Below are 16280 nucleotides of genomic sequence, written 5' to 3'. Positions count from 1 at the left end.
CCACTTCAATTACTCGCTCGCTCCAATATCTGGGCTTGAGTAGTCGCGGCTTTGAGTCTGGTCGTTGAGTTTTCTGACTTGCGAATTTCGCTCGAGCAAAGCAGGCGAATAAGGCGAAGCTGGGACGCTAATGGTGGCTTTTCTTTCTTTGGATGGCGCACAAAATGTCTATAGCTGCTGATTGATCCGTCTTTTGCTCAAATTTTCTGACTTGCATTCGTGCTTTTTGTGAGTTGCGGTGATCATCTTTGAAGTCGTGAATATGTCTTGGTGATGGTGGAAGTGTTTTGGCTGTCATGATTTGGCTGTTTGTGTGCTGCAGAGATTTTTTGGTCGCGATTTCTCGACATTGCGGTCCACGACACATTGGTTAGTCGTCTCCTCCACATGGCGGACGTCGACGAAATGTGAAAGGTTGATGATATTGCTCGTCCATCGGCAGCTATACAAAGTGTTTACATAATCTCGTCCTCGTGTCTCATCGTCGCATCTTCCCCAAAGAGGCCAGCTCTTGTGTCCCTCTCTGCAATTACCACAAACTTCTAATCCACACCTTTCCTCTTTCTACACGTCTCTTCGTCATCGCCCACGGACGAGCCACATCAACTTCCCCCACCCTTCCCTTCATCTCCCGTCTTGAATAACCTCTGCAACCAATCATTAAACTCTTTTCCCCGCTTGTTATCTCCTCCACCTATATGTATCTTTTCCAACGCATGTGTCTTTACGAGAATGAGGATTACGACGACGATAATCGCGATTAGGGAGAAGAGGAGGATCCAAAAGGTGCAGCAGATGCGGAGGTAGGCGTGTTTTCGTTTTTGGCGGGTTGATGTTAGCCAGGGATTTCTGTGGAAAGGAGAGTTAGTATTGGGAGACACAAGACAGTTGGAGGAGTGAGGTAGGGGGATGGAGAGGCGATGAGGGTAGTCAGATGGACGGAGATGAGGGTACGGAAGGATGGAAGGAGATAAAATGTGTAGAGTAATAGTGGAGGAGGGGGCGACGTACTTTTCGTTAGACACTTGTGCTTCTTCGTCTTGGTGTATTGCGTAGCTGAAACGCTTCCAGAAATTCGGGTCTTGTGGGACTGCCATTTTGTGTTTTGCTTATTGCTTTTTGCCCCTTGACGGAATAGCTGAAGACTGTCGATGGCGTTGTGCTTGATGGCAGCGATGAGGTTGCGAGAGTATGATATGACGTTCAGATGATGTTCGTAACTTCTGAACCTGTGTAAAAATGGCAAGCGATGATGATGTTTTATGTTAAGTCAGGCTTAGAGACGATGTATCCTGGTATTGATGTCCAGGTATTGTGTCGATATGAGTTCTTGTACGGAAGGTAAGTCTTCTTCAACAGTCGCGTCTTGTGGTCGTCTTTCCCGTTGCTATGCTGATACTAGAGTGTAGTTGGGCACTATGATTTGCTTGCAGGTGGCCTGGTAAAGTGACGTAGATCTTCTCGAATCGCGATATTGTTCTTTCCAGAAAGTCAAGCAAGAGTCCAAGAGTTGGCAGCCCAAAGCTTATTGTCGCATTCTATGATGCGATGGGTGTGAATGCCGATTTTGCGGGCAGGCGGGGGCCTAAGGAATGTAAGGCGAAATGTCGTGACGTGTTTGGTTGGCCTCAAGGAAACGAATTTACAGATCGAATCAATCGATATTGGATGGCTGCGATACTTTGATGAGAAGAGAAGAAAATCAGAAGCCAGTTCTGAGGTCAAGTGCAAAGAAGGAAAGAATGAAGAAGGTCAAAAAATCACATCTACCTGCCGCTCCGCCAACAAGCTTCTGGCTCGCTCCTGCATCTAGCATTAGGCTAGACCTGCGACCTACCTGCGACTCCTTGACAGCTATAGAGTCATGCTAGTAATTCCACGTGAACAGCAATACAGGGGAGAAGCGAATAGCTACGGCTTCCTTGTTTGCGCTTAAGCGTCGCAAGTGCCAGTCTGAGGCATCCTGAAACGTGCCAAAATTGCACCATCTCCTTTGCACGATCGAGTGTTTCTGACGTAATCCCAATTGCACGACTACAGGGTTAGGGGAGCTTCGAATACCTAGAATGATCACTTAAAAGGTCGGAAGTAGGTCGAAGGCATGAGAGAATGGAAAGAGACAAGATGATGGGGTGAAGTTGTCTGCGGAGAAGGTTTTTCTTTTTCCTTCCTTTTTTCTTTTTTCGGGGTCCAGCTTTGGGAGGGTGACCCTGCTTGATAGTCATATCGCAGGAACATCAACATATTCTAGCTTTGGAGCTTCTACAGTACCTCAGAAGCAGTTGTTAATACGTCGAAAATGTACCTGCATGTTGATAGCATTATTCGAACGCTCCTACACTCACGGGGAGCATCAAACACATAATTTTTGTTTCGGCCCCTCCAACAATACTAGTTCCTGCCACGAGAATCGTGTTGCATCTGCACCCCTGTTGAGGTAGAGCACTCTGCAAAGACGCAACAGCATACTACATGAACTGGGTTCGCAGTACAAACCCTCCTAGGCAGACCAAACACAACTCTTCCATCAGCAAAGCGTGACTCGGCTTCACTGCTTGACAGCTCACCAATGAATTTAAATATTGTTCGTCGGCTCGGCTCAAACTTCAAGTCACACTGTGCCCGCTCGAGCAAGGCGATAATGGGGCCAGTGACCGCGTGATTGGAAACATCTCATCTTCAGGCTCGGGCATGTATACCTCGCAGCTACCTGATCTTGATCAGACCGTGCAGCCCAGTCTCAGGAAATACGAGCGTCTGCAATACGTGAGGAGCCCGGTTCTTGCGGCTCTCAGGAAGAGGCCGGGTCGATGAACAGGAATGGCGTTCTTCGACAGTCGTGGCAAGATGATTGAAAGAGACGGTGCTGTCATTCCGTGAGAAGAATTGTTTGTCGCTCGAGGTACAGGTCACGCTGAGGATAGTCCGTCGCTTACCGCCTATATATCGTGTGCAGAGAGACCCTGTATGGGCGCGCCGCTACGAGGGAAAACATATGGCATCTCCTCGAGAAAGCTCGAGTCGACGAAGCAGCTGTCGAGAGGCATGATTAGATCCGAACCTCTATCGCTTCCTATGAGAGAAGCTCGATTGACCGCTCTCATTGAGCAGTGTTAGTTTCAGAAAGGATAGTGCATTCTAACAGCCCCTGCTCAGATGCTCTACGGTCCATAAGAAGGATAGAGTGATGACGAATTGAGTGGGTATGATAGTCTCTTACTTTTGAGACTTCTTTCGTGAGTATATACCGTAAGAAACGTGTGCATGATCATAGCTTTTTCTTTACCTGCAAACGTGTGGAACCAAAAAGGGTTTTCATCCCTCGAACCCCAAAGACTCGCCATTTAACGCCGTGTTATGCCCTTTATCCTCATCTGAGTGGAAATCCCTAGAATCTCTTTCTGCTGGGCTCGGGTGTGGGTGACTTGCTGACACTCTTCTCGTCTCTTCCTCTCTGTCTCAACCACTTCTTTGTTGCCAGCTCGATTTCACGGTCCAATTCGGGTGATGGGTCTTTGCGATGGATGAAGTTGCAGAAGCCGCCGCGGACACAGCCTTCGCCTGAGTTGAGACGACAACAGGCTTCTCTAAAATCTGTGACGGGGGAGAGTTCGCAGTAGATGGGGCGACCGGCGTACCAGCGCGAGTTAAGGGCGTCGCAGGCGGCTTGAGCTGACTCTTCGTACTTGAAGCGGGCGTAGACATTGCCAATGAGATCTGTTATCATGTCAGTTTGTGGGCAAGGTGGAAGGAGATGGCTGATACTTACGGTCGTTGTTGTTGTCGCACACTACGACTTCTTCAATCTCTCCGTATTTGCACATCTCACACCAGAAATCCTCGTAAAAGGCGTCAAAGTGGTTTTGCAGTTGTTGCGGGTTCATCTTGCTCTTGGGATCGTATGCCGGGTTCTGGTAGAGATTGGGAAGGAGGATGGTTTGCGAGTATGAAGGCTTGACATGTTTGCGCGAACAGCGGTCTCCGTGACGGCATGCGCCAATCTTGTAGTAGAAGGAGCAGTTGACCTGTGTGATATGTGTTAGCTATGGGTTGCGCGCGTCCATTGTAAAAGGTCAGGGATGCGCACCTTGTCCTGTTCGGTACCGAAGATGGAGGCGAGATAGTTGGCCATGGTGAAGCAGTTGTGAGGAATGCGCTAGGTTTGGGCGAGGATGAATAGTGACAGGTCTTCGATATCAAGCTCGCCGCCGACCTTCTCTGGCGTTGTAGCGCGCGCGTGGCGACTCTTTTGTCAGCCGGTCGACCCTTCTGGCAACTCCAGCTTGATCTGTCAGCCTCACTCCAGCCACATGTGGCTGGGCCCCTTGTCCGCGCGACTCTTTCTCACCTCTGTCTCTCTCTTCCTCTGTTTGACATTACCGAATTGAACTCGTGCACTTAACCATCACCGAGTTGAACTGGCTGCTCACAATGGAAAATAGTCGTTATGAAGAGACAAGCTGTCCTACTTCGCTCCTTCCACAAGTGCGCGCCTGATCGTGCGTGACCTGATTGCGATGTCTGCAGTCGCTCCTGCCACTGCTCTCTACCTAGCAGCGGTCCGTAGGAACACCACAGGGATTGACGCTATCGTTTCCTGCCTCGACATCACCTCTTGCCCCCCGAAGACTTACACCAGGAGCAATGCAATACGATAGCAAAGAACATGTTTTGTCACAGTAGTATGACCTTCGGAGCACCGCCTCGGGCCTGGAGTAAATCTATCGTTGCAATATGAGAAATGATCTGTCATATTTCTAGAATGTCGTCTTCACCTGATGCCAATTACAACGCATTCCAACGACGTCCAGAAGCCTACACTCTGCCATGCTGTTTACATTCCTCATCGAGGCTTCCAAACAGTGCAGCTTACCACAGACATAGCAATGGCGAAATCTGCTCCCTCTTCTGACCTTCTCCGGACCTTGGATCTTCTCTCTGCTCTATCTGCCATCACACTTGCTTGTCTCTGCTGCCGACTATAACATTCTTTTTTTTGCTTCTCAGTCAGGCTTGTCAGCCACCACGCCTTCTGGACACAGTGACTTTGCGTGTCCACTGCACGATAACACAGTTAGATTGGTATCAGTTTCCCTCGGATTTGGAAGAATCTCTTAAATCACAAGTCGGGTCAGGATCTGCTCTCGGCCTCTGCTTCACGCGTAGATATGCGGATCGTAATTGGGCACCTACTGGTGTCTGCTTTTCTTCTCCGGGATGTCTCTGGCCAATGTATGTGCATCTGACTGCGTAGGAGAACGTGACTGATCACAGACCAGCTATTGTAACACCAACGATTGTCATCACCACACATGTATCCGCATGTACACTGTCGAGCACCGGTGTATTGTTCACTACCACGTCAGTTGCCACGGATCTATCATCCCGAAGTTTGATCCCATCAGGCTTTGTTCTTTCTTCGTCTGCGCTTTCTGGTTCTGTGACGTTGGGGACTTCTTCTTCGTACAGTAGTGCTCCAATCGTGTCAAGCTCGATTTCGACTGCGTCCAGCTCTTCCACTGCAGCACCGTCTGCAGCACCTCAGTGTGGTCAGCCATACTCCGGAAGCAATGGAACAGAATACCAGATCGCCTGCGGGCAGACCTACGATGGCGACATCATCGCTCCGTCGCAAGCAGACAGCACCCTCAACCGCCGTCAGCAGAGTGCACCTTCTTTTGAGGCTTGTATCGAATCTTGCGAGACTCTGTCTCAATGTGTGGCCTCAGCTTTCCTACTTGGAGAGTGTACTTTGCTGTCAGCAATTACTCGCATCGTCAACACCGCAGGAGCTGTAGCAGCCATCAGAGCCGAGTATGTTGCCGTCCTGGCCGCCCTTGCTAGCCCAAGTACTGCCACCTCTGCAACGGCGCCTGCTCCTACCGTGATCACTGCTACGCAAGGGTACTCATCCGCCATCGAAGACCATCTGTCTCAAAAAATCTCGGACAATGCACCAGTCCCTACAAGCGATAACACGGTAGTCTACGTGACCCCGAGCACAGATCCAGCCATGACCAGCACTTCTGTGCCAGCATACTCCTCGCAGATCTCCGACTACATCTCGCAACATCTGTCAGACAATGCACCCATCCCCACTGGTCCTGACACTGCCGTCTACATCACTAGCTCGACATCTTCTGAGCTTCTCAACAGTAGCGCTCTTGATAGCTCGACTGCAGCAGCGCCCTCTGAGATAACAACCCCTACGTACATCGCTAGCGGGTCATACACCCCCGGAGTCTTCCCATCAATCGAGATCTCGTCCGAGGTCGTCCTTCCTAGTGTGACTTCTTCAAGTGGCTCTGCTGTGATCAGTCTGTATGTATGACCCAGCTGAACGCTTTCTCGCTGAGTATACTACGAGAAGTCTACTGACAAGTTACCAGATCCCAGAGCGTGGCTACAAATAGTTCATCGGTGCTATCGAGCGTTCCGTCCCCCTCAACAACATCAACTTCAACATCGCAATCGACGTCGGCTGCCCTCAGCTCTCGCTCAAGTTCTTCTTCTTTGTCGAGCTCCGCAGGCAGCCCGACATATGTCTCTTCGAGCAGCTCCAGCCCTACTAGCTCAGCTACGCCGTCGTCATCTTCTCCCTTTTCAAGCTCACCTTCTCCTCTTCCATCGAGCTCGAACAGCCCAGTTTCTGCTACATCGGCACGCTCCAGCACATCCATTTTGAGTCAGTTGTCTTCATCGTCCAGATCTAGCTCCTCAAGCACCCGGTCGAGCTCCAGCACTCGAGCGAGTTCCGCGTCGTCGTCAGTGCGCACTTCGTCTTCGTCAACCCGGACAAGCTCTACCGCAACTGCTGTACCCACACCTGTGCGAAACTTCGGCAAGCGTGGTCTTGCATACAATCAAGCCAATCTCACTATGCCCTTTTCTCTCAGTGGACAGAACAGTCAGGTATCTTGGGCTTATGATTGGTACTACGCTCCATGTAGCACGCCTGGTGTCAATGACTGCAACTTCAATCCCGCTCTTGAGTTTGTTCCTCTACTCTACAACAGCGATCCAAACCTTCTCAATAATTGGGCTTCTGCAGCACAAGTTGCCATTGACAACGGCTCTGCAGCTCTCATGTCTTTCAACGAGCCTGATTTCTGTATCGCTGGCAGCGCTTGTATGAGTGTAGATACGGCTGTGAGATATCACCGTCAATACATGCAGCCCTTTGCCGGCAAAGCTCTGATCGGCGCACCTGCCGTGACTAACGCTGGCGGCACTGATGCCAATCCCCAAGGCCTGCAATACCTCCAATACTTCCTCGGCAACTGTACTGACTGCACAATCGACTTTATCAATCTCCACTGGTACAGCAACAAATATGCCGGAGCCTCGTACTTTGAATCTCACATCAATTCCGCACGTGCAATAGCTGCTGGCCGTCCTATCTGGATCACAGAGTTTGGCTTGAATAGCGAGTTCAGCTATACGGATGCAGAATTGCAGGCTTTCTTGCAGAAAGTCATGCCTTGGTTAGATCAGCAGCAAGATGTGGCCAGATATGCTTACTTTATGGATGCACCTGGGATTTTGATTAATAGTGCTGGCAATGCTATCAGTGGAACGGGTATTGTGTACAACAGCTTTACCAACAGTACGAGGCAGCCGAATGCGTACACTTGAGTTATGGATGGCATTGAACCTGGGAGGGACTTTGGCGGTGGTGCAAGTGTAGTATGGTGTCTTCTCCGATTTTTTCCAATTTGTTTGACCTTGAATGTCGGATCCCATTCTCCAACCATATGCCCCAATTACCTAAAATAGACCCTGCCTTTTGATAGCATGACTTCCGCCAGGACCTCACATCGTGGAGAGACCTCGACCAGCGAGGTACCCCTGACGTGTACTCTACTCCCCTTCCTGTTGGAGTCAGCATAGCCAAATATCATTGTGTAAAGAGGCAAGACCTACCATCACTAGCGCTGTTCTTGAGAGGTCCCCCTAGCCTCACTTATCAGAGCTCTCCATCACCCAGTCGCAACTTTTCAAAATTCATCATGCATTTTGACAGCACGGCCAAAACAGTGACCTCCTTCGCGGAGAGCTCGCGGTTCCAGTAGTGTAGCCGCAAGATCAGTTATCCTCATCATCATCATCATCTTCAATGACCCGTCTGGCTCTCTTCCTGGGCCTTTGCTCATCTTCGTCTTCATCGACCTCATTCTCGTCTGCAGACTGGGCGTCCTCGAGGTCCTCGCCGGCTTCTTCATCCACTGAATTGTTGCTCTCGAAGTTGTGAAATCCTTCTTCTCCATCGGTCGGGTTTGGCAATCTAGCTACAGAGAAGCCAAAGACCTCGAGCAACACAGACTTGACAAGGTGGACGCCTGCTCTGAGGATTGGATCACTTTGACCAAGAGCCAGGCTGACATGAATTTCGAGACCGTCGATGCAGCTCAGGACAACTTTGACAGTCTGTTCCATTTTCATGTCATCCAGCTTTCTTCTTCTCTTGAACGCTTCGAGTTTCTCTCGATGTCCAGTCGACTGTTGGACGTCGGAGCTGACCTTCGACATCTCCTTGTGTGTAGACTCGCTGACGCCCTTGAGGCTGTCCAAACCTTGGTGTGAGTCCGCCAATTGATGCGTGAGACTCGCTTGGACCGGTCCTTCACGAATCTCTTGAAGACTAACAGGAGTGCGAGAGCAAGAGCGAGGCATGATGGATGGCGGAGGCGTTGTATTTATCACGAAGATAAACAGATATTGATCTTGATGGCGTAGGCTGGCTGCGTCAATCTGTTCGACACTGTGGATTTGTAAATATTGACATACTCTGGTCAGCCAGAGTCAGACGAGGCGATATCCAGCGTAGTGCTTCCCCAGTGTGATCGATTGAGATTTGATTGTGTAGATTCGATCGCGGTGCTATGCGATTGTAATTGATAGAACGACTTTGTGATATGCGGCGGATGACAGGACTAGACTATGGAAGGAAACGGGTTTGTTCAATCGATAACATGAGATGGTAAGGGCAGAATCATCATAGCGAAAGGTCACTTCGCTCAAGGAAGGATGCATAGAAAGGAAGTCTCACAGTAAGAAAGAGCAAAACACAACAACCCGTCCCAAAATCGAACCTCCCACCTCCCCTGTTCAACCCGTAATCTATACGCTCTTGCCTTTTTGCATCAAAACAGTTCGGTCCCTTTTCCTCCTCCCCACCTTCCTCAACCAGCACAAAAAAAAAGATGAATGCTTCCTCAAGATAGCCACAGAACCCCAAGTCGTACCGGCAACCCCAAAGGGCCACTTCCCTATTCCTGGGCATCCACGATACTAAATCACCTCCCGCAGGGTAATCCGTCGTGCGCGTTTGCAACAGCCTCCGTACCGCTTGACCACTTCATACATTCTGGTGGGACAGGGGAAATTTGGGTAAATCATATAGCCTCTTTCTAAGTTGTATGATTGTTTATCCCAGTGCAGCCACTGGGATTGTGGTGAATAGACACTTTTATGAGTATAGATACAGATAATCATTGAGTGCACAGAAGGAGCAACTGTGTCGTCCAGCTTCGTGTAAACAAGCTATACGCTTCTCCCACTCGCACCGCGCCCTTTTGACTATGCCAGGAACAATCTCTCCTTGCTACGCTCTGTATATATGAATGAGCTAATGAGTGCATTGCTGATCAGACCATATCAAATCTTGCTCTCCCATATGACGACCAGGCACAATAACCAGCTGTAGAAAGACATAGTCACTTTCTGGTACAAGTCGTCCCTACAGGGAGCCAACAAGACCACATGTCTCCGCAGATACCACTACGGATACAAAAATCATTGTGCCTTGAGACAGCTGGAAGCGTTGCATACATCGACTTGAGGAAATGTAGTAACTCGTATCTCGCCGGAAGCAAGAATGATGATTTTGAAGACAAGCATGAGACGACCAAAAAGAAAGGCCAACTTGATGTAAATCTACCCAAAGAGCACGCCCTTTCCACCTGTTTTCTTTTCTCTCTCTCTAAGCATCATCGACGACCTTCTGGCGCTTCAGTTCCAAGGGCGTCTTTCTACGCTTCATATCCTCCAGCCATTCCATGTGATCCTTACGGTCCTCCATCTTCGCAACCTTGAGCACATTATACTCGAGAGACTAATAGCGCTCTTTGTTCTTCTTGTCCTTCGATTTGAGATCAGCAAGCTCGCCGTAGATATTCTGCATCAACTTGTACTGCTCGTCGTCGTCCTCCTCTCTCTTTCTCTCCTTTGTAGCTGCGCATTTGACAGCTGCCTCCTTTCTGACCTCTCTCATTCTGGCCTCTTCGCAAATTCTGCACTGCTCTTCGAGAATTTTGCTCTCTTCTTCGGTGCGGTTTTCTTGCTCTCGTGTGGAATCGACCAGTGTTTCGAGGGCCGAGATCAAGTCGTTGAGGTCGTAGTTTGCAACTGGTCTCGGGCTGATTTTGTTCATCTTTTTGCGTAGGAACTTGCATCTGCGAACGTTGTTCGAAGGACCTTCTGAGCAGATGTAATGGCCTTGATCGTTGCGTTGCCAGATGTTTGATGTGCCCCGGATGGTTTCCCAGTCGTTTAGGTACTCATTGAAGCTCTTGGACTTGTTTGGGCCGGCGGGGTAGCCTTGCTGTATCGTAGTGTCAGTCACATATCGTTATGGTGTTCTCTGCGTACTTACGAGGTGCATCCAGATGTTGGCCCACCACGCGAAGTCGGGTGTGTCTGTTAGGGCGACTATGATGTGTCAGACATTGGGATGACCAATTTCCGTTCAACTTACCTGAGGAACTCATAATGTGCTGCTGTGCGATTCGCGTAGAGAAGGGTGGTAAGGTTGATGCGCGTTGACAGCTTCGTCGAGATGGTCGGTCAGATGAGAGATTGAGTAATAGTTAGTAGCTTCAATTGAATCTAAACTCATAGATGCTGGAGGATCACTCATCCTCTATTCACATTGTTAAAGTGGAGACAATAGCACGTTGAACGAAAGTCATTGACGATTTTGTGAAAGTGAGTCTCGATGACTGAATTTGATCTACCCGTGACTTGACCGTTCACTTTGCTGATTTGATTCTCGTCGAATTCGTGCACTCTTTCTGATGATTGCAAGCAGAATTTGACTTTGTCCTCATCGCCTTAACTGTGTACTCCCCCCTGAATGTAGTTGAGAGTGATCTGTTCGGCCGAAGTCGATGACGGCGAACTTCTGTCTGTCAGAAACCCTAGATTCAGAGAAGAAGACTCATACTCCGACTCTCGCATCTTGGAGAGTGCTTTTTAGACAGCCTTGCGCTCGGGCTTGAGAAGAGGGCGTTCGGGAGAGATCTTGACGTTAGCAGCGAACATGACCTCGTCAATGACTCTGTCGTAGCGCATGAAGTAATTCTCCTCACGCTTGCCTTCGTAGTCTCTGAGAGCAGCAAGCTCATGGACGATCAAGAGCACATGCTCCTCGTGACGCTTGGCCTTGTTGACCTTACGAGTGGCAGCGCCACCACGAGCAGCCTTCTGGCGCTGAGCACCCTGAACGGTCTCCTTACTGAACTTGGTCGAGATGTAGGCGTGGAGCTTGTTGAAGGCAATGTGCTGCTCAGCGTCGATCTCTTCGGCGGTGTTGCAGACGACGTTGTTGGCGGTAGCGCCGGTGATGGTGTTGTTGCGGGCGACTAGGCAGGCAGCGCGATCGTCGAGCTGGAAGTTGTGATAGCTGTTCTGATCATCGCGCTGCCAGAAGGTAGTGTCGTCGTAGTTGGACTGACAGGCGTTCAAAGTGCCGATGATATTGAGTTCGCGGCCCATGTACATCTGGTAAATGTCAGCGCTACGATCTCAAGACGAGAGAGAATGATAGACATACGTTCCACATGTCGGCAAGGTCCTCGACCTCGGGTCTGAGCTTGTTGTCGGTCTCTTCGGCAGGTGACTCCATCTTTTCCACGGTGTTGTGGAGTGGTAAGGGTGAGCTGATGTTGTTGTTGCGAACCAGGCGCGGAGCAATTGGTGTTTTCGGCTTATCCGCGCGTCCTCTCCTGGCTATGATCTCTTCGGACAATTGGATCTCGAAGTGAAGAAATGGTTGTGATGTGGTGGGAGAATTGTTTATCGGACCTTCCAATTATTCGAGTCGCGAGCCCTCATTCACTTGACTCACTTCCGCCAGACAACCGTCGTCACATAACATTGGACTTTTGCAGGTCATTTTCACTTCTCGCTTTGTCGTGTGCGTGTTTTCTGTTGACAGAATATTCTGAACACTCACGGTTTTTGCATCACTTCGCGGAGGGACGTCAGCGAGTCTTGGCTTTCGACTACGGTCCATCGTGCTTTCCCTGGAACCTGTATAGTCAGAAGCGCTCCATCCCCAGGTGAAACAGAGCTTTAGCAATAAATACGCTCGTTATTGGAGGCAGGATGACTGATCATATACACTCGTAGGACATTACTATGAATCGCTTTCCAAGGAGATGATGTGCCTTAACCCTAATCATCGCATTTCTCTCCTTGTATAAAGCGTTCTACGATGAGGAGCAATAGGTCAGGACTCTCTCCACCTCTCTAGTTGTATTCAGAGCTGTGTCCGGCTGAGTCTCCTTCAACACCGCATTATTTGTTCCTGACTTGGACCTCAGCTGTTCGACGACGGGACTTCAAGAAACGATGGCACGCTCGGTGGCACCAGTCTCTCCATGAATATCCGCATGCTCGCGGACTTCATCCTGCTTCTGAACTTCAGTCTTGCCATCAGCGTCAGGGTCCGAGGAAACATCGCACCTAGCAAGCTCAAGAGTAAGAATCGAAAGCTTGTGGAAGCGCTTCTCATAACTTCCATCAGCATCTCCAGTCTCCTCCTTGATGTTGTGACGAAGACCCTCCAAATCCTCATAGATCCACTCAATCAATCTTTGATGGTACAGCTTATTGATCTTCTTTCTCTCCTGAGCGGCCAGAACAGCGCGAACACTTCTGACGGAAGCAGAGACGTCGTACTTGACAGACCATTCCTTCATGATCTCCAAGTCTTCGTCTTCGATGGGGATGACTTCGTCTTTCTTGTGCATGTCGTGGACAGCAAAGTCGCTGAGGTACTTGAGCTCGAAGGGGGTGGTGTCTTGTTCGTCTTCGAGGGCGTAGAAGAGGATTTTGAAGAGCTGACCGGCGTTAAGAGTGAATGTGTTTGTGCCGTTGGCCTTTTCCTTGCCCTTGCCCTCATCTCTGTGTTCCTGAGCGTCGATGTAGAGTTGAGGACCCTCAAGAGCTTGCTTCGACTGGTCGGGACTGTCCATAGTGTGTAATTCTCGCTTAAGTACAGGGATGGCGTATGCTTTATTCATACCATCAGTCAGCAGTAACGCGGTAACTTGAAGATGGGCTCACCTTTGGTGCTATGTTTCTGCTGGTGAGGGAGGAAAGTGTTAAAGTCTCACAGAGGCAGCAAGACAACAGTAAGTTTATTGACGATGAGTGTGCTGAAAACCGTCGTGCAGGATGAGTCGCGCTGAGCAATCGGAATTATTGTTTGCAGCATACATGTTTGTTAGCGGAAGAGATCCCCCTTCCCTCAGACGTTCCTCTTTCGGCGTGTAGCTTGATCCCACTCCTGGTTTGTGGCACTTTTCAATAAAAGTCAATCAGGCTCCATCTTCAATGCCCAAGCCATTTCGCGGCCTCTCTACTATTCCCTCATGTCATACTGCAGCTTCCCGTTGATGACGAGCTTCTCTTCTCTTACTTCCAAGTCACACAAGGTTATTGGAGATCTGGTTGCTCTGATCGGAATCTCGCAGCAGCTGTTCTTCCGTAGCAAGGTCTACTCTACTGAAAATGCTTATGCAGTTTGACCAAGAAATTCTCATTATGCTGCCTCTGTTGGAGACAAATACGTCAATAACAAAGGCTTATAACCACTAGTCTGTGTTGGTCGCGCCTTCCGATATAGCTAGCTACTCGTTCGCCGGACCCATTGCTGCATTTGTTCAGCACCACAAAGTTGATGTATGATGTTGAGAGGTCTTCGCAGAGAATGGCTCAGTAGCTTCGCCTACTCTTGCTTCTCTCCTCGGCTTCATCTCTTGTGGCGGTTTTGATACATCTCCTCGAGCTCGTCGTCCACCTCCTTCAACCTGGAATCAGCAGCTTCGTGCTGAGCAATGTTGCTCAGGCGGAGCTGATCCATGACCTCCTCTAAGCCACCAAGATCTTCCTCAGCCTCTGGGTTCCTCTCAATGTATGTCTGGATGTGATCACGGACGTCATTAGTCCTTGCTCGAGCCTGTTGTGTGCTTGGGTCCTCATGCCGCGTGCCCTTTGACGCGCATGTTTGCGGTCTGCTTTCTCCTTTTCAGTCCTCTTCTTGGTGTTAGCAGCCTTCCTACCTGAGCCTGATTTGTCTGGCTTTATCTCTGGGGAACCTTGCTTGTCCTCCTCTCCTTCTTTCTCTTGTTCAGGCTCTCCAATGCGAGGTACCTTGGTCTTGAGACTGCTTCTGCGCTTCTTGGATGCAATATTTTGAGATGTCTTGGGCATGCCGGAAGGGGTACGAGGCGCAGGTGAAGCCATAGTGCGTTCCTGTTCACCAAAGCCTCCTGGTTCTCTACGACCAGAGGCACGATACGAACCGAAGCTGCGACCGGCGGGAGTGGAGTAGTCGTTGTAGCTGTTACCGTCGTTGTACCCCATAGTGTTTCTGTGGTCACTAAGGTTGTGGATTGCAGCGTGCATCTGGGTACCTTGACCTCCATCAAGTCCAGGATTACCGCCAGGGTAGGAATAACGAGAATTCGAGTTGGCGTTGGTGGAGTCGAACCCGTTCGTGATACGAGCTGGTCGGCGGGCAGAAGCTGGGCCTCGGAGCAAGAAGCCGCCACCGTAGTTCTCGTTACCAGATGGGTTGACTGATGTGCGCTGACTGCTGCTAAAGTAGTCTTGACCAGCGTTCCAGGTAGCGTTGGTAGAGTAGACGTCGTCCAGAGTACCGGCCACTCGGCGGACAGAGGGTGGGCCTGCGAAGCCGTTGGCATAGGTCTCGCCAATACGCATGGAGCCCGATCCATCTTGGCTACGTGCAGGAAGCTGCTTCAAGTCAGCACTTGTGTATGGAGATCAAGCAGAAGCACTTACGAAAGGGTCCGCAGAAGGGTTCAAGATAGCGCGAGTGTGGGTCGTCGAATTCAAGCCCTGCTTCACGTCGATCAGCGTTCTAAGGCACGATCGTACACTCAGAAGGGACGCAGGGAAGGGAACGATGCTCAAGGATTCTGCCATCCTCAGATCATGACTTACTTGTGCATTCCAGTAAAAACCTCTAAAGGGCTCACCCTGATTACTCCGAGGCTACTGCGTGTATAGGAACTGCGGAGGCACATGCTGCTGAGCCTGCTGGGGTTGCTGAGGTTGCTGGGCCTGCTGAAGCACCTCATCAAAGCTTGTCTGCATGAGGTCAGTAAAGAAGATAAGTTTGGCAGATAACCCCAGAGAGGGATGCGAGACATTTTGGTCGCGCCTATAGCCTTCGAGGACAGGGGAAGTCTTACAAAATTGATTGGAGGGTCGCCATCATTGGTGGTGTCTTCGAAGGGGTTGAACTGCGGGGCAGGGATCCCAGCAGGGTTGGACTGCGTTATATTAGTATCTGCCGTTCAGAGGTTGACTTCCGCTTGCAGGGCGCAGAGAGATATCTTACAGGGTACTGGTCAGGTCCGTTGACGAATCCCTGTATCCTCTCGAGAAACTATGTCTGTGTCAGCTGAGTCAGGTATGGTAGTGTATAATGTCACCTACCACTCGATGTTCTTCGTTATCCTGCGAGTTCGACATTTTGGCTGCTGTCACGTGTCGAATTGCGTGATGAGAGGAAGTGTGGAAGAAAACAAAAGCGGTCTCTTTTGTAGGAAAAACGAGAGCGCTACATGACCGTAGCTTCCATCGTCGAGACGATGCAGTTGCACGACCGGAAGTATCTAGGCTCGATGAGCTCCAGGATGAGAGTGAAAGACTCGGCAAGAAGACCTTGGACTGTTCCATTGTGGTGCCAGAGAACATACTTGTCCTCGACGGCAAGGTATGGCTGTCAGCTCAGCTAGCAGGCATACCCGCTGCCTCTAGGAGGATCCAGAGGCTACTTTCCAAGCGAGACGAGATCAGCTCTAATACCTGCCTGCAGGATATCAATTGTGAGCATTGCTTCCCTGTAATCATTGGGACTCATCAACAGGCCAACGAGAACAGTGGTCCAATCAGTCTATCCGAAGCAAGGTTGTGAGATCCGCTCTATAAGTGCATACAATGCACTGGGCATCTTGAAGGTT

The 16280-nt window shown here is 50.0% G+C and overlaps 8 protein-coding genes across 8 annotated transcripts; 1 reads left to right on the top strand and 7 right to left on the bottom strand.

Annotated features, from left to right (window-relative positions):
• Positions 1-484: 484 nt before the first annotated feature.
• AUEXF2481DRAFT_636338 (uncharacterized protein) lies at positions 485-1294 on the bottom strand. The gene is made up of 2 exons (XM_013489653.1): positions 1012-1294; positions 485-849 (listed from the first exon to the last, which is right to left on the bottom strand). The coding sequence occupies exons 1-2, from the start codon at positions 1095-1097 to the stop codon at positions 603-605; spliced, it is 333 nt and encodes a 110-aa protein (XP_013345107.1). The 5' UTR covers positions 1098-1294; the 3' UTR covers positions 485-602.
• Positions 1295-3246: 1952 nt separating this feature from the next.
• Positions 3247-4132, bottom strand: AUEXF2481DRAFT_705751 (uncharacterized protein; the record flags this gene model as incomplete). The annotated part of the gene is made up of 3 exons (XM_013489652.1): positions 3247-3717; positions 3770-4025; positions 4088-4132. 3 exons carry the CDS (start codon positions 4130-4132, stop codon positions 3389-3391), a joined length of 630 nt encoding a protein of 209 aa, XP_013345106.1. The 3' UTR covers positions 3247-3388.
• Positions 4133-5077: 945 nt separating this feature from the next.
• On the top strand, positions 5078-7860 carry AUEXF2481DRAFT_636246 (glycoside hydrolase family 128 protein). The gene is made up of 3 exons (XM_013489651.1): positions 5078-5232; positions 5280-6321; positions 6390-7860. The coding sequence occupies exons 1-3, from the start codon at positions 5169-5171 to the stop codon at positions 7633-7635; spliced, it is 2352 nt and encodes a 783-aa protein (XP_013345105.1). The 5' UTR covers positions 5078-5168; the 3' UTR covers positions 7636-7860.
• Positions 7861-8085: 225 nt separating this feature from the next.
• AUEXF2481DRAFT_28336 (uncharacterized protein) lies at positions 8086-8673 on the bottom strand (the record flags this gene model as incomplete). The annotated part of the gene is made up of 1 exon (XM_013489420.1): positions 8086-8673. The coding sequence occupies one exon, from the start codon at positions 8671-8673 to the stop codon at positions 8086-8088; it is 588 nt and encodes a 195-aa protein (XP_013344874.1).
• Positions 8674-9862: 1189 nt separating this feature from the next.
• Positions 9863-10862, bottom strand: AUEXF2481DRAFT_636240 (uncharacterized protein; the record flags this gene model as incomplete). Its single annotated transcript, XM_013489650.1, has 3 exons — positions 9863-10603; positions 10655-10710; positions 10757-10862. Coding segments are annotated over 3 exons (651 nt in total), but the record flags the coding sequence as incomplete, so codon positions are not given.
• Positions 10863-10962: 100 nt separating this feature from the next.
• Positions 10963-12212, bottom strand: AUEXF2481DRAFT_78801 (uncharacterized protein). Its single transcript, XM_013489613.1, has 2 exons — positions 11834-12212; positions 10963-11781 (listed from the first exon to the last, which is right to left on the bottom strand). The coding sequence occupies exons 1-2, from the start codon at positions 11903-11905 to the stop codon at positions 11254-11256; spliced, it is 600 nt and encodes a 199-aa protein (XP_013345067.1). The 5' UTR covers positions 11906-12212; the 3' UTR covers positions 10963-11253.
• A 129-nt stretch (positions 12213-12341) lies between these two features.
• Positions 12342-13281, bottom strand: AUEXF2481DRAFT_38646 (uncharacterized protein). The gene has a single exon (XM_013489492.1). The coding sequence runs from the start codon at positions 13257-13259 to the stop codon at positions 12624-12626; it is 636 nt and encodes a 211-aa protein (XP_013344946.1). The 5' UTR covers positions 13260-13281; the 3' UTR covers positions 12342-12623.
• A 757-nt stretch (positions 13282-14038) lies between these two features.
• AUEXF2481DRAFT_28332 (uncharacterized protein) lies at positions 14039-15789 on the bottom strand (the record flags this gene model as incomplete). The annotated part of the gene is given in 8 exon segments (XM_013489419.1): positions 14039-14310; positions 14349-15045; positions 15094-15172; positions 15256-15291; positions 15311-15402; positions 15507-15587; positions 15656-15703; positions 15754-15789. The coding sequence occupies 8 exon segments, from the start codon at positions 15787-15789 to the stop codon at positions 14039-14041; spliced, it is 1341 nt and encodes a 446-aa protein (XP_013344873.1).
• Between the last annotated feature and the right edge of the window lie 491 nt (positions 15790-16280).

This window comes from Aureobasidium subglaciale (genome assembly GCF_000721755.1).
Source record: "Aureobasidium subglaciale EXF-2481 unplaced genomic scaffold scaffold_7, whole genome shotgun sequence".
Classification (NCBI taxonomy): domain Eukaryota; kingdom Fungi; phylum Ascomycota; class Dothideomycetes; order Dothideales; family Saccotheciaceae; genus Aureobasidium; species Aureobasidium subglaciale.
The sequence above is the reverse complement of the archived record's forward strand: the minus strand, read 5'-3'. Positions and strand labels throughout refer to the sequence as shown.

Excerpts from the sequence above, each read along its gene's own strand:
- AUEXF2481DRAFT_636338 (XM_013489653.1), bottom strand. The coding sequence starts at position 1,097 with ATGGCAGTCCCACAAGACCCGAATTTCTGGAAGCGTTTCAGCTACGCA. Across the intron at positions 850-1,011 it reads GCACAAGTGTCTAACGAAAA|AAATCCCTGGCTAACATCAA; the intron begins GTACGTCGCCCC and ends TCCTTTCCACAG.
- AUEXF2481DRAFT_636246 (XM_013489651.1), top strand. The coding sequence starts at position 5,169 with ATGCGGATCGTAATTGGGCACCTACTGGTGTCTGCTTTTCTTCTCCGG. Across the intron at positions 5,233-5,279 it reads CCGGGATGTCTCTGGCCAAT|CTATTGTAACACCAACGATT; the intron begins GTATGTGCATCT and ends ATCACAGACCAG. Across the intron at positions 6,322-6,389 it reads GGCTCTGCTGTGATCAGTCT|ATCCCAGAGCGTGGCTACAA; the intron begins GTATGTATGACC and ends ACAAGTTACCAG.
- AUEXF2481DRAFT_78801 (XM_013489613.1), bottom strand. The coding sequence starts at position 11,905 with ATGGAGTCACCTGCCGAAGAGACCGACAACAAGCTCAGACCCGAGGTC. Across the intron at positions 11,782-11,833 it reads ACCTTGCCGACATGTGGAAC|ATGTACATGGGCCGCGAACT; the intron begins GTATGTCTATCA and ends GACATTTACCAG.
- AUEXF2481DRAFT_38646 (XM_013489492.1), bottom strand. The coding sequence starts at position 13,259 with ATGGACAGTCCCGACCAGTCGAAGCAAGCTCTTGAGGGTCCTCAACTC.